At 38.1% G+C, this 15,132-nt stretch overlaps 1 protein-coding gene across 11 annotated transcripts in view; it reads left to right on the top strand.

Annotated features, from left to right (window-relative positions):
* The window catches only part of PDE4D (phosphodiesterase 4D), a gene marked incomplete at its 5' end in the record, with an annotated part of 636,111 nt that extends 627,105 nt beyond the window's left edge, over positions 1 to 9,006 (top strand). For 7 of the 11 annotated variants that reach the window (XM_082783123.1, XM_082783126.1, XM_082783129.1 and 4 more), the window contains 4 exons: positions 2,121 to 2,275; positions 2,794 to 2,916; positions 3,406 to 3,588; positions 4,276 to 9,006. In XM_082783123.1, coding sequence (XP_082639249.1) covers positions 2,121 to 2,275; positions 2,794 to 2,916; positions 3,406 to 3,588; positions 4,276 to 4,686 — 872 coding nt within the window. In that variant the 3' untranslated portion in view covers positions 4,687 to 9,006. Of the gene's footprint in view, positions 1 to 2,120; positions 2,276 to 2,793; positions 2,917 to 3,405; positions 3,589 to 4,275 lie in introns of those variants that run through there. The other 4 variants (XR_014319338.1, XR_014319339.1, XR_014319340.1 and 1 more) reach the window with 4 other exon arrangements.
* Between the last annotated feature and the right edge of the window lie 6,126 nt (positions 9,007 to 15,132).

The following is a 15,132-nucleotide window of genomic DNA, read 5'->3' as shown; positions in this document are numbered from 1 at the left end:
ACTGGAACTGCTGTTAGTAAGCTCAAAAGAGACAAAGGGGTTTTATCCATTTTGAGTTGTTACACGCTTGAAGAAGAAACCATAGGAACAGAGATAGACATAAAGAGCATTTAATTCAGTTTTATTTAAGGTTTTAACTCATTTTCCACGAGGACTTAAGAATCAATGCCTACATGACTTCTATAAAAGTTACAAAATCTCTCAACTCCCAGATTTTCCTAATCTCTAGAAGATCATTTTCTTCAACCCAATTTTATGTTTTCCAATGAACCTTGCAATGTATTAGCATTTCATTAAGAAGTATAAGAATACATTTAAAAAATCATTATAGACTTATGTAACGTGCATGTTTTCCATATTTCAGGTTATTCTTTATAATTACTTACACATTATATTTCAGAGTTTTATTATATCGTTTCAGGATTTAAAATCCATTTAGAAAGTTTTCCAAAAACTTGATCCCTCATAAACACTATTAAAGTATAAACAAATGTGGATTGTGCTAGCATCGGGGGAGATGCATATTTGACAACTGTTAAGTCTATCCTTCCAAGTAGTCTTGAAGCTTATAGTGTGCTACAGATGTTACCAAGGAGGAACTTTCCACCTCCATTACAAAGTTGAGAATGTTTTAACTCTCTCTGTAGTTGCAGCCCTTACAAAGTAGTTCAGCTATGTTGAGGGTTTTGCAATTGAAGCTCTTCAGAAGGCTGTTTGAAAGGAATATAAACCACTGCCTGTCGTCTTTGTAAGAAAAATGACAAGTAGTCAAACTTTATAAATATTCTGTGAAAGACAAAAGAGATACCATTTGACAAACTTTCTTTCTTTTCCCTTTTGCTATTACAGTTTTGCTACCATTAGGATAAGGAAAGTTAGAGGAAGGGTTTCCCAATTCACAAGATCGATGTGTTCAGGACAAGAGAGGAAGACAGCAGGAGAATGCGCAACGAGACTATTGAAATCTGAAGAGCAGAGCCTATAAAAGCACCCTATTGAACCAGAGAGATTTTGAAACAAAGCTTTTGTAGAGGAAGATAAAGAGGACAAGGAGTAGAATAGACTCACATGTGGTTAGATTTCAGATAGAACAACTGCAATAAACAGAAGTTTATGTCAGCACAAATGTGATTGCATAAGAAGAATGCTTTTTGGATGATAGATTCATTTGCACTCTGTGTCTTAAAAAGTGCAAGCTGATTGTGTGGCGTTCCTGTGTAGAATCCAAATCCGTGCAGAAAATTGTCTAAACTGTTTTTATTTGTCAAAGCTGTCTTCATGTGTGCCTTGGTACAGGCCTAAGAAAGGAGTATGAGCTTCACTTATTCTCACAGCCACATGGCACGACTGAGTGAAGAAAGTTTTGTTAGTGAAGGTACCATTTTAACATCACAAGTAGATCACACTCAAATATGAGACAATAAGCAAGGCCACTGCTTGCACTTTCAAGCCACATAGCTTTTCAATAAAAAGATCAGAAGTGTAACTGTGACAGTCCCACCAGCCTCCTCTCAAAACATCCATTGTCACAGACTAATGATGCCCCTTAGGCACAACTTGCTACTTAACTGAGTGTCTTACATAACTGCAGAGGTATATTGTTTGGAAACCAAGATGAGTGTGCTCTGCCTGACCTGCACTGAAGCCTTAGCTGTGTATTCGCAGGTCTGAGTAGTGGATAGGTACACCTTCACTTAAGCAATTCAGTTTTAGTGGGTAGGGAGGGAGGGAGGAAGGGGCAGAAGGAAGACAAAAAAACATCAAAATGTGTTTTAGTTTGTGTATTTATGCATAATATTTTCCATGTGACCACATGCATATATGAAAATGTATTCTGAAAAATATCTTCCTTGTATTGTTTTCTAACTTGCCATTCCAGGCATGTGTACACACTCCACTGCAAAGCTGGCTTTTTATTTTTCTCAACGTACTTTGCTTTGATTTGTTAAGATGTTCAGTTGTCAATTCTGCAAGTTTTGATACTGTGTGAACTACCGGAAATTGTTTTCTAATAGTTCATCTGTAAATCTTGTTATGAATGTAATTCATTTGAAAAATCATAAGGGATTTGGTGGAAGCAAAGGCTTTAGTAATATTCTGCCCTGTGATTGTTATTGCAGATTCTGAACTCGCCTTGATGTACAATGACTCATCAGTACTGGAGAATCACCACTTAGCTGTGGGCTTTAAGCTGCTACAGGAAGAAAATTGTGACATTTTCCAGAATTTGACAAAAAAACAGAGGCAGTCATTGAGGAAAATGGTCATTGACATTGTGAGTTCTGCTTTAGAGTCCCTTTTGCATAGTGCTAGCAAATTGAATGATTATGCACAGCAACATTTTAGGATAAATTACAAGTTGTTAGATGAAGTTGTATTTTATTTTGTCCAAACATGAATAGTGGGTTCTTTTCAGTTTTGATAACCATGTATACCTTTCTGGAAGGTATACAGCCCTGTTTCAAGCTGTTTTCATACTGATGTCTGTGTTTGGCATTTCACAATCACAGCTGGAAATTTTCTACAGAATTAATGATAATGAACTAAGAATGATCAAATCTTTCTCCAATTATTTTGTCATATTCTTAAAATAATCAAAATGAAAGCATTAGGACACTGATGACATATGGGACTGAGACTTCTGTAGTCTATTCAGATACAGAACTTAGGTTTTCTACTGAGAACCATTTGTTTTTGGGTCCAAAGGTTTCTTAAAAGTCAGTAGAATAAATGATATTTTTAATTAAAAAAAAAAAGTTTTTAAAAATGATTTATTCTTTTGTTTCTTTCAAGGTACTTGCAACAGACATGTCTAAGCATATGAATCTATTGGCTGATTTAAAAACTATGGTTGAAACCAAAAAAGTGACAAGTTCTGGTGTCTTACTTCTTGATAACTATTCAGATAGAATTCAGGTAAGAAAATTTATCTGTATTATCATGTGTTACATCATCAATAGCTTTTGCCTACCTAGTCTTCAGCGTGGGTTAGATCAACTGTCTATTTTCACACCATGACTCACTCTCTCCCCTCTTCTCTCTCACGTTTCTTGCATGTTACATATTCTGTTAGGTACTGAATTATTCTTTAGGAAATTAGTGAGGTGATAATATACTTCTAGGCTGATTTTGGCTTTGCCCTACCCTTCAAATTGTCAGCACCTTCTTGGTCTTTCTCTGAAACATTTTCTGTCTCTTACATGGGGAGAAGCAGTAGAAGTGAGGTAATTCATGGCTATTACTGCAGGTGTGAAAAACAGTCAAGGACTAAGTTTTTGCTCTCCAGAATAAATCTTGCACTACATGTATTTTCAAGATTCCAGTTCACAGCCACCAAACGTGTAAATGGAAAGGGAGCTGTTTTTCTCCAGTGTAATAACACAGCAGGTGTTCAATCTATTTTAGGTTCTTCAGAATATGGTGCACTGTGCAGATCTCAGCAATCCAACAAAGCCACTCCACCTATACCGCCAATGGACAGATAGAATAATGGAGGAATTCTTCCGTCAAGGAGATCGGGAAAGAGAGAGGGGAATGGAGATAAGTCCCATGTGTGATAAGCACAATGCATCTGTAGAAAAATCACAGGTAACTGATTTCAGTAAGCAGATAAATAGCCTAGTATGACATTTTAATGGAAGAAGATAGTCCATAACCATTCTTCATATTTTGATAAATTTCTGATTTTATCAAAATTATTTATACGCACTATTTCCTCGTTTTTCCTCTCTAAATTAATTAATTCAGCTTCTGGGTAGCAAGTGAGAGGAGTTAAGATTCTTACTGTGAAAACATAGTGCATAGCAGTGTGTTTCCTGAGGGGATTCCATCATTGTTGTTATCTGCAATGAAGCATATTCTTCAGAAAATAATATTGTACAGCTGCTCATTAGGATTTCCTTCAAAAGCAGAATTAAATATAAAGCAGCTGTTTGGCTCACTAAATGCAATGGAGTTCTTTGGAAAGAACAATTCATTTGGAAACAAATTCTTTCCAAGTCCTTATCCAATATCCTGAATGAGAGGTTTGAGATGCTAAGAGACCCTATTTTCTGCTTAGAACAGCATGGGCTCCTTACAGCCACCTTAAGAGTGCTGTGTCTGGTGTCTCATGCTAGTGTTATCTTTCTCAGGCATTATGGTCTATTTCTTTTAGACAGCATGAATATTGAAAGCTTCTGTACAGTAAATGGATTGAATTACTGTGATGTTTATTCATAGTTTTTCGTTTTTTGTGAATAAGATCTTATTCTAATTTTCTATTGTTTGAAACAGGTGGGTTTTATAGACTACATTGTTCATCCTTTGTGGGAGACATGGGCAGATCTTGTTCACCCAGATGCCCAGGATATCTTAGATACACTGGAAGACAATCGAGAATGGTACCAGAGCACAATCCCTCAAAGTCCCTCTCCTGCACCTGATGACCAGGAAGAGGGTAGACAGGGACAAACTGAAAAATTCCAGTTTGAATTAACACTGGAGGAAGATGGAGAGTCAGACACCGAAAAGGACAGTGGAAGTCAAGTAGAAGAAGACACCAGCTGCAGTGACTCCAAGACTCTTTGCACCCAGGATTCAGAATCCACTGAAATTCCTCTTGATGAGCAAGTAGGGGAAGAAGTAGAAGAGGAGGAGAACCAGACAGAACCTTGTGTAGTGGAAGACCATGCTCCTGACACATAACAATGAGGACATATCCTCTCTGTCTTGCCCTCTCCCTTTCCCTCTCCCCTCCTTCCTCTCTCTAATTAAGTAATGGTTTCCAAAGTGTATGTTGTATGCTACAATCATGATCACAACTCACTGTCATCTGCTAGGACGTTTGTTAATCAAAACTGACCTTGATGACTCAGTTTGGCACTCAGGAATATTGTAACCAGAATCTTCACCTCCATTGCTTCAGAAAGTGGGGGAAGAAGATCCATAAACTACATCTTACTAAACTCAATTTCACAGATTTGATTAACTAAATCAAATATTTTCAGAGGAGTACCACCTGCCAACCGAATGCTGGTATGCTTTGGTAGTTTTTTATTTTATTTTATTTTATTTTATTTTATTTTACTTTTTATTTTATTTTATTTTATTTTTATTTTATTTCTCAACTTAAGCATTGGATAATGTTCGTCATCAGAGGAAACAGACAGAAAATAAACTGAGGTTCCTACTGGAAAGCAAATGCACATAAATGATGGGACACAACACGAATCTGTTACCAATAGGAAGATGAGCTGTGGAAATTGCATAATTTTCTAATTTCAAGTCTTCCTGATAAGTGACTGAAAAAAGTGTAACCCAATGGGTTGCACTGAACTCTGCATTTTGTATAATATGTAAAAGAGAGATCTTTTGTAGAGCTTACTTTTATTATTAAATGTACTGAGGTATTATATTTAAAGAAAAACACTTTCCGACTTCATCTGCCACTGGTTATTTTTTCCAAAGAGTAATTTGCAAGTTTTCAGTACAAATCTGTGCTACACTGGATAATACTTCTAGGGTTTTTTATTTCCTTCTTGTTTTGCACCTTAGAACTTCAAAACAATATTGAATTTTAAACATCTATTATTTTATGTATTAGTGAGTTTCATGAACATCCTTTATGTTACCCAAAACTCCTACAGTCTGATGGAATTTTTTTTGTTTTCATTATAATGTTCCCAGACATATTAGAGGAAGTTATGTTTTGCTATTGTCCTCATAGTGGCCTGATCCTGTCAATTCTGACTTAGTACCAGAAGTAGTACTACCTTTGAAACCAACTGTTAAGATTAAGATTTGCAGGACTAGGGCCAGTAAGAAAGGTAATGAATTGTCTTTAATATAAAGGCAGCTCTTCGACTATATTTGTGAAATGTATCCCTCTGAACCATGATTTGCAGACCATTTTTTTGCCTGGGAACTATAGACTGCTAAATCAGAACAAGCAAATACAGTATTTGGAATATATATTTTGGCATAAAAGCATTAATGTATTATTTCCAATTTTGATTCCCGTAGTTTCTTTTTATCTTTTAGTGATCTAGTTAAACCATTTGCTAATCCAAGACATGTAAAATATAAAAATTGTGATTAGCATTATTTTTTCATATTTTTATTGCAAGAAGAGCCAGGTCCATCTTTTTTTTTCTATGTTTTTAAGTAATTAAAAAGTGTGTCATGAGAGTGGTAGTTTACTCCACATTATTTTAATCTCATCTTTTTTTTTTATCCTTTATACAGCTTGTGCTGAGAGAAGCCTACTTTTAGGTTTGATTGGTACTGAAAACTTTCATAACTTGGAAAGCTAAAGGGAATTAGGAGTTCGTGTTTGACATTTGCCTGTCCTGGTGCTTGCTCACATGAAACAGGAATTTTTTATCTCCACTGCTTTACCCTTCATTAAAATTGTAGTTTTCAGTTGGGAAATAGTTGCCTAGAGAAGGCACAGACTCCATTCTGTAAAATTCTGGTAAAATGACAATATCAAGATGATTTCTTAACAAAAGAAAATGGAATCAGACATTATTTCCCTGTTTGGATTAATTTGGTAGTAAATAAGCAGATATAAATGTTGTTTTTTGTTGTTGTTGTAGTTTGGTTTTTTTTTGTTTGTTTTCATTTTGGTTTTTATTTTTTATCTTTTTTTTTAAGTGTCTGAGATCTTCTTTAAGATAAGAACTTATTTGAAAACTATTGGCTAATAATTCAGCCTTTAAATTCATTTCACATTCTTCTATATCCAGGTCAAAATTTTCTCTACCTTTAGCCCTCACAGGGCTTTAGCACAGATGATACTGAAGGGGAAAGAAAATGAAGAGAACTCATGTTTTTAAGGTTTCAACAATATTTTGTTCTTCATCATTTCTTCCTGAACCTGACCCACCTAAAAATCCTCTCAATCCCTAAGAGTGCCTGGAACCTTAATAATGGAAAAGCAATATAAATTCCAAAATGACCAATGGGGACCTGAAAAGCTTTTGTATCTGCACTAACTGAAAGTAAATGAAGAGAAAACACCATATTGTATTGTGAGACATATACCCATACATATGGACAATCAAATCATAGAAAATTGTATCATTTCTTAGAGATGGGGATATAATGCACTGTACAATCTTTTTTTTTTCCTCTTTTGCCAAAGTGTGTTTTAGCATTGCACACTGCTTTAAAACAATACAATTTACAAGTGGCTTTATGTGTTTTAAATAATTTTGCCATAATAAAATGCGATGAGTTGGGTATTGGGGGGAGGAAAGGGGGGGAGAAAATTCACATTGCTTATAACAGTACACTTTAGCTTGCAAGTTACTGTACTCAATAATGCTGTATTTGAATTTTTAAATTGTTTTGTGTCATTGTTAAAAAAGATAATGAAAGAATATAGATAGAACAAATAGCATTCAGAAGTTTTAAAAACTTGAATGAAATGGATTTTTCAGAAAGCTTTGACAATTCTTTTAAAATGCATTATTTATTTCATTTGTGCCATGCATTTTTCTCACCAAATGACCTTACCTGTAATACAGTCTTGTTTGTCTCTGTTTACAACCATGTATTTATTGTAATGTACATACTGTAATGTTAATTGTAAATTACCAGTTCTTATTATAACATCATCCTTGTGAGGGTGGTGTTGCTATATTTGGAAACTCTTGGTGAGAGAATGATTATTGTGTATACATATTCCTTGTACATTTTTTCTCCTGTAATATACTCTATGTCACCTTAGAGCTTGTTTATGGAAGATTCAAGAAAAGTATAAAATACATAAAGATATATCAATAAAAAAAAAAAAAAAAAGGAAAAAAGAAAAAAAAAAAAAGCTGCAGGTCTTTGGTCCCAGGGCTGTGCCTTAACTTTAAACAATTTTTTCTTCTGTTTTGCTGCATTTGAAAGTAAGGTAGCTGTGGGGCTAGGGCTGGGCATATCTACCCTATTTTTAGTGCTAGCTTATGGGGATTACAAATACAAGCTAGTATGCATGATACTACAGTGAGCTTTCATTCATGACCCTACTGCAAGTTCAAGCTTTTCCAGACTTCGGGCAATATAATTGTACTGCCTCTCTGATTATCTTTTTACAGGCTATCATCAGGGATTATTGCATATTGCAGCCATTACTTGCTACTACTAAAAAAAAATAAATACTGATACTATATTTCAATATTGAATTTTGCTGAATTTTGCTGAAAGAGCTTTGGAAAGCAGCTCTAACATGCATCTGATTTTAATACATATTGGCAAATGAAATAATTGGAATTAAAAGGGTGTATCTCATACACTTTTTTCTTTTTATTTTTGTCACCTAATATTCTTTCTTTACTCAGTAGCACAAATTGCCACTGTATAAGCAGAATCCGTAAAGTAGGACAAAAGACAACTTCAGACTTGGAAATGCTTTCTAACACTAATAATAGTGTTATAAGCAGCCAAAGCTTTTATTTTGTATAGATGTATGTAAGGCTTTGTACAGGTATGTATAGCATAATGCACTAGATCTGGTAAACCTTTTAATAACACTAGCGTTAGTTTTGCAGGTTGGACTCTGAGCATCTCTTGTTGTTTGAATATTACATTGCTCCAGACTGCTTAGGACTGATAGCAATGAATTTTCCAGAGCAAGGTAAACGCCTCTCCTCCATTCCAGTGATGCCCAGCCCTTGTAGCATGCGACTTTTCGGTGAAAGGAGCGATTCTTTTTCAAGTAAAAACAGAGCCTCCTTTTTGACACAAACTGTAGATTTTAGCAGCCCTGGCCCAAAGGAAAATGATTGCTTTTGTTTTAAACAGTATAAAAGGGACACTATAATGAGAGAAATCCTGAACAATTTTTTGTTGTTGTTTTAATTTGATTTTTTCTTTTGGGGATGTCTTGAGAGTGGCAACTTGTGTGAACATTGCACATGACAATTACTTCACCAGTTTCTTAGCCTCTCTTACAGCCTATGGGATAGTACTGTACATCAATACCTTCATATGAAATTTTTATATGCAATGGAAATAAAAGCATGGGTTGATTCTGCCTAGTTACTGTATTTGACTTCCTTTTGCAAGGTGTTATTTTTATTTATTTATTTATTTATTAACACATAGCTGTGACAACTTAAGAGAAAACATATCCGTAGAATACTTAGATTATAATATTTTTTTCATTATACTGAGTTTTCTGTAGATAATACAAAATAAATGTGAGGGCTAATCAGACAAGTTAGTAAAATGTGGTATTTCATAAAGTCTAATCCAGAGACATGCTGTACAGTTGTATAGAAAGGCATTCAGTCTCAACTTTCTGGAAATTTTACTATTGACTTGAGTGGCAGAAGAAGCCTATCTTGAGAAAATAGGACTTCAGCTGAAACGAGGCAGGAGAATAGAGATTGCTACCAGAGCAATACATGGGGATATCAGAAAGAGAAAAGGAAAAAAAAAAAAAAAAAAAAAAAAAGAAGAAGAAGAAGAATACTGTAGGTAAATATTGACCAGAAAATCCCTGCTCAAATGGATGATAAAAAGGTTTTTTTGTTTTGTTTTGTTTTTTGTTTTTTTTTTGTTTTTGTTTTTGTTTTTAAATTAGACTTTGTAAATGCCAGTTCTTGTCTTGAAGAAATGTGGTAGAGCACTCAATCTTAATGCTTTCAAAGTGGCTTTCATAAGTTACTTGATCAGTGTATTTATTAATCAATGTCCTTTTTTTTTTTCCCTTAAGATCCTCCTTCTTATATACTCTTTTGGATTTGGAGTTAGTTTGCAAGGAGTACAACCCTTAGGACTCCTTTTAAATCACACTTTGGCAGCAGAAGAGGCTGGTAAGAGCTGGGCTGTGAAGATGAAGGAAGGTGTGCTGAGCACCATGGGGTAGGTAAACCAGGTGGCCCATCATCTGTGCTGTCCCCATCCTCACACTTTCTCAGTGTCCCTAATGGGAGAATGTTCTGCATACATCATGGATTTTAGCCTGAAGGGAGGAAGGAACTCCAGATTCTTCTGAGCTCTATTAAAATCTCTATAGTGAAGAGCTCAGGTATCACACTTTTACAAGTGGTGAGCTTGAAGCTGGCAGGATTAGTTTGTTCATCCCCTGGTGGCACTGTCTCAGTCTGCACGTATGGCAATAATAATGCTTCAGGTAGATTGGCATGTTTCAGAGCAAAACCAAAATGAATTCCTTGTTTCACTGCAGTCAGCTGCTGCTATAGGAACTGAATATTTTTGAACTAATGACTCCTCTGTTTCTTGGGGACACAGTCTGACTAGCTGCAGCTTCATTTACTTAGTCTCTCTGCTGTACTGAAAACAAAAGTCACAGCTGCTGGAAAACACACTGGGATGACCAGCCCAATTTATCTACCAGCTGTGAATAATTTTGCATAGCTTTATTAAGGGGAAAAAAAAAAAAAAAAAAAAAAAAAAAGGAGGAGGGGAGGAGCAGAAATTCAAACGTTATAAAAGGCTGTTGGTTCAGTTTAGTTTAGCCTACAGTGTATAGAAAATGTCCAGCTTGCTTCTGTGAAACTGGCTGAGAAATCTGCAAAAGTAATAAAGGGGGATAAGACATCCTAACAACAGGAATCAGAGTGATAAAATGGGAGAAAAACCTGGGCAGGGAAAAATATATTCCAAACAAAATCATCTCATCCCATCAAAGGTGATCCCATTGCCTGGATATGGACCCAGGGAACTGAGTTTGACTTTACTGTGCCTCAGTTTCCTAGACCCCAAGCTGTAATTTTTTTCTTCTCACAAAGCAAATGTGTTAAGGTCCTCAGAGCTATTGTGGTAGTAAGAACTAAGTGCTTGTCAGGCATTTATAAAGTAAAAAAATTGTTTTGATACAATGCAATTTAGCAGAGCTTTAAGGATGTGCAATGACTCTCTGCTAGAAGAGGCCATATTACAAAAGAAGGAGGAGGATGACAATGTACACTAACCTCAGTGAGAGCAAGAGGGAGAAGATTCAGGATGTTTGAGCCCAGCTAGCTCATACTGTCTAGCACTGTTGAGCTGTGAAGACAGCAAATGCAGATCAGAAAGTTGTCACCTTGCATGGTTACCTCCAAACACTAAACCTCTCATCTCCACCAGCCTTTATGTTGTATCCTCTGTGGTCTGTGGAGTGCAGATGACTATGATAGCATACCTACCATGCAGCAGAGAAGGCTGGAAAATAAAATATGGGTTATGCAGCATGTAGCAATCAAAGTCCAACTGGCACATGTGTTGTACATGTGTGGGACTTGGCATATGGTAAGTGCCCATGAGCCATCAATATGCAGGGCTAGACAGAGAGTTAGAGGTGGTTTGAAAAACTTCAGTACCTTCTGATAGCTGAAACTTTCCAGAACTAATATGCCAAAACCCTTATGAACCTGTTTAAGTTTCCAAAAACTTGACTGGCTGCAGGGTTGACAAGACCAAGAGCTGTGCCTTGTTCATTGCATTCTCAGCCTGTGGTTAGCATTTCACATTGCTGTCAGGGGTAGACCTCCTAAACCATGGTGTTGTCTGGAGCCTAATGCAAAGGCTACTTGAGCTTAGATGCAAAGTACCACTTGAATGCAGAGATACTGAGCCATGTCACTCTTCCTATGGAAAGAGCAGCAACAACTGATGAAGAGCTGCCTTTATGATCCATCTGGCTGTGCACCTATGAGCAGGAAATCCTCCACTGGCACCCAGGTTTGTAACAGTTCTTGGGTTTAGAGTCTTTGCCACTGAGAGGAAAGAGAAGCCCTCTGTGGCATTTTAAGATTGTATGTGTTTATTTAATATACATGTATATAGTGCAAAGACAAAGCTGGTAGCAAAACAAAAACAAACAACATGAGCAAAAAGCCGCCCTAACCTTGCTTCTTGCACACTTGCTTTCTCTCTTCTCCTCCACAAGTGGGGAGAGTATGTCTCTACTAACCACATGCACCTGGGAATGGAGAAAGTGGGATACACTTAGAAGGTGAGAAACAAACAAGGAATCAGTAACACAGCCTGTGTGAGATGATGCTTGCTAATGGCAGTTGCAGAGATGTGCTTCTTACAAAGCTGAGCCTGTAAAAAAAAAAAAAAAGCTTAATAAGTATAGAATGTAATTTAAGCAACCTTCAGTAGCTCTGAGGATGTTAGTGGAATCGAGGTATTTGGATTTGATAGTGCTAGCTGAGAAGCAGAAAAAAAAAAAAAAAAAAAAAAGGCAAAGAAAAAATAAAAAAGCTGGAATCTGGCTGTCTAGCAGGATTCAGGGAATATGACCTGTTTATCTCATCCAAGAGAAGTTAAGGATATGGCTTGATCATATGGGTCCAGAAATGTGATAGTCCCTTGGCCTGTCCTTTTGTCCATTAGTCAGAACCAGTCACCAGCAATGGAGCTGACAGACTGGGAGCTGGCAAACGAGCAGTTCAGGCTGCACAGAGCACAGCAGCAGCAGCTGCCTTCGTTCCTGCCTCATGCTTGCAGGGACCATGCTGGGGAGCAGGGTCTGAGGCAATGTCACCCTCACAGCTGAACAGTGTGCTATGGATGGATGCTGGGAGTGACATACACACTGTTCAGTGCCACAGGTCTTACTTTTAAGGGTAAAATTCACTTCATTGTAGCTGTACCTGGGAATGGGCTTGTTGCTGAATGGTGGGGATAGAGGAAGGGAAAACTGGTGCTGAAAGATGGAAGGGCTTTTTCTATCACAGTACTTTTCAGACTATAAAGTAGTAGGGCCATTTATTGCAAAATACCAAAGCATTTTCTTCCCAGGAAAAAAGCTTTATCTTTCTGTTTGTAATAACAGCCTCCAATCTTAGATGATTTTCTCATTTAATCTTCATTGTCCTGCTCCTTCCTGTGTGCTTGTGGGAGGGAAAAGGCATAGGATTTAGCAGTGCAGGCAGTTGTTGTTCCTAGTGTCTGTGTAGGTATTTCCCCTGCAGAAAGGGCTTGCACAGCAGGGTAAGACAGGCTGCAACATTTGCTCCATCGTGGCATGCTGTTCACTGCAGCGGCTGTGTGTCACCCTGTGTTAGCATCACAGCAGTGTCCCCATTTTCCTCAGCTGAACCAAAACAGCAAGGGATATATATCTGCGTGTGTGTTTTTATCGAGTGCAGCCCCAAACATCCAGGCTGCCAGTGGGGTGAGGGCACCCAAAAGGGTTGGGAGGCAGGCAGCCTCCTGTCCCACTCATTGAACTGCCACCAGATTAAGACCCTAGAAGAGCACCCAGGTCTAGGGACCAGCTCTTCCCACTATAGGGACCCATTTCCGCCACCCCCAACCTGCATCACTTTGGTCCCTGAGAGGTGGGTGGGCATCCCTAGGAAGAGGGAGGGAACCAGCCCCTGGGTTTCTGTCCTAGTTAGTGCTTCTCTCTCTTGCCCAAAAATATGTTTGGGTTTCCTCCTCCTTTCACCATCAGGTAATTGAGTTTGATGGGGTTGGTTCATTGTGGTGGGCTACATGGATATGTGCATCCAGACATGGGAGAAGTTGCCTCTGCCAGTGGAAAGGATCTGGGCAGGTTGCGGAGCCAGGTTCCTGCTCTCTGCTCTTGCCATATGATTGAGCTGTGTGCGCCAGCACGTGCACATGCCTTTCACTTCCATGTACATCAAATAACTTTGCACTTGGATGGCCTAATCAGCTCCCAGATCCTGTGCTTCATGTAACACTCTTCCTCCATCCCAAAGGAATTCCATTAAAATTTTTATGCAAGAGCTACACAGCCTTCTGTGCTGAGTGTTTGGACGTTGCCTCCAGTCAATAACTGAAGGGTGGACTGGCCAGTTCCCTGGTTTTCTCACTGTCCTGGTGTCATGGTGATGATACCCCTCCAGAAAGTCTCCTTGTCCAGCAGGAGCGGAAAATTTTGTTATTTTTCCAGAAATGGGTCACAGCATCACGCCAGGCTGTGTTGTGCAACAGCATCCTGCATAGCATGTTCTCATAGTCTCACTTTCATAAAATGAGCACTGGTTGTAAAAAGCCACACAATTCTGCCCATCACAGATCTTATGGAGCCAGACATCTTGTGTCTTCTATCCCCACTCACAGGTTCTGTTGTTTTTTTGTTGCACACTCCTGGCTGAGCCTACACCAACATAGGTAGATGTATTGATGGGGGGGGGGGGGGGGGGGGGAGAGGTTAGGGGGGTTCTCCTTTAATTGGCTTTTTTCATGAAACTTAAAGCCTTTAAAGGTGGTAAAATTTGGCTGGTGGATTCAAAAGTTAAAGAACAGCCATGTAGACAGCAGGTGTTAGTGCCTCACCTGTGTTTCCTAGGGGCTGGGGAATGGGGACTCCACAGCTCACATATACCAGCTATATCCTACACAGCAAAGGAAAGAGCTGCTTTACTGCATGCACCATTTCCCTGGTGAGTATCATCCCTTAAAGAAGTGCAGTGATTCCCAGTGTGTCTAAATGCAAAACAAACTTAAGAAGTCCTCCCTTCTGTAGCAAGCACCTGGGTGGAAAGAATGAATGGAAAGAGGCATAGAGCTGGGGATGTCCCTATCTGAGGTGTCCAGCCCCAGGTGCTGAATGAATTAAATTCATTTAATTAAGCAAGTTGGAGTGTGTGTGTAGGAACACAGCTAGGATACAGTAGGTCTTGGTTAGATTTTTTTCTATTTTTTTTAATTTATTTTTATTTTTATTTTTTGCTGGTATGGCTTTTCAGGAGAAGAGCATTTCTGTACTGCTTACAGTTTTTCTGAAGGCTATGCATATAAGCCATATTCAGGTACAATTAGCTGATGAGAACACATCAAACCCTATCAAAAACCGTCTGTCCAGGATTGCTTTGAAATCCAGTGTGAAATGCACAAATGAGGAAAGGAAAACTGGAAATATTTCATGCAAATTTATATAAAACAGTGAGAAAAAAAAAAAAAAAAAAAAAAAAAAAGGAAAACAAGTCTATTACAATCTGGTTCTGATACTTTTTTGCAGTAATGCAACTCCTTGCTGTCTACTTTGCTTTCTTCAGTCCCCCAGTGCTGTAGGCACCTGGGCCTTTGTGTTGAAAAGCCACGGAGAGGTTGAGAACCGAAGAGGGAGAAGTGGGAGGACATCAAGAAGCAAAACCTCACTCAAGAAATATCTTAACCACAGACAGCTCAACAGGCAGAGGAGCTGTCTTGCAGGAGCCATAAGACCCA

The sequence above is a fragment of the Aythya marila genome (assembly GCF_965140915.1).
Source record: "Aythya marila genome assembly, chromosome: Z".
Lineage (NCBI taxonomy): Eukaryota > Metazoa > Chordata > Aves > Anseriformes > Anatidae > Aythya > Aythya marila.
Note: the sequence above shows the minus strand (reverse complement) of the source record. Positions and strands in the feature narration are given on the sequence as shown.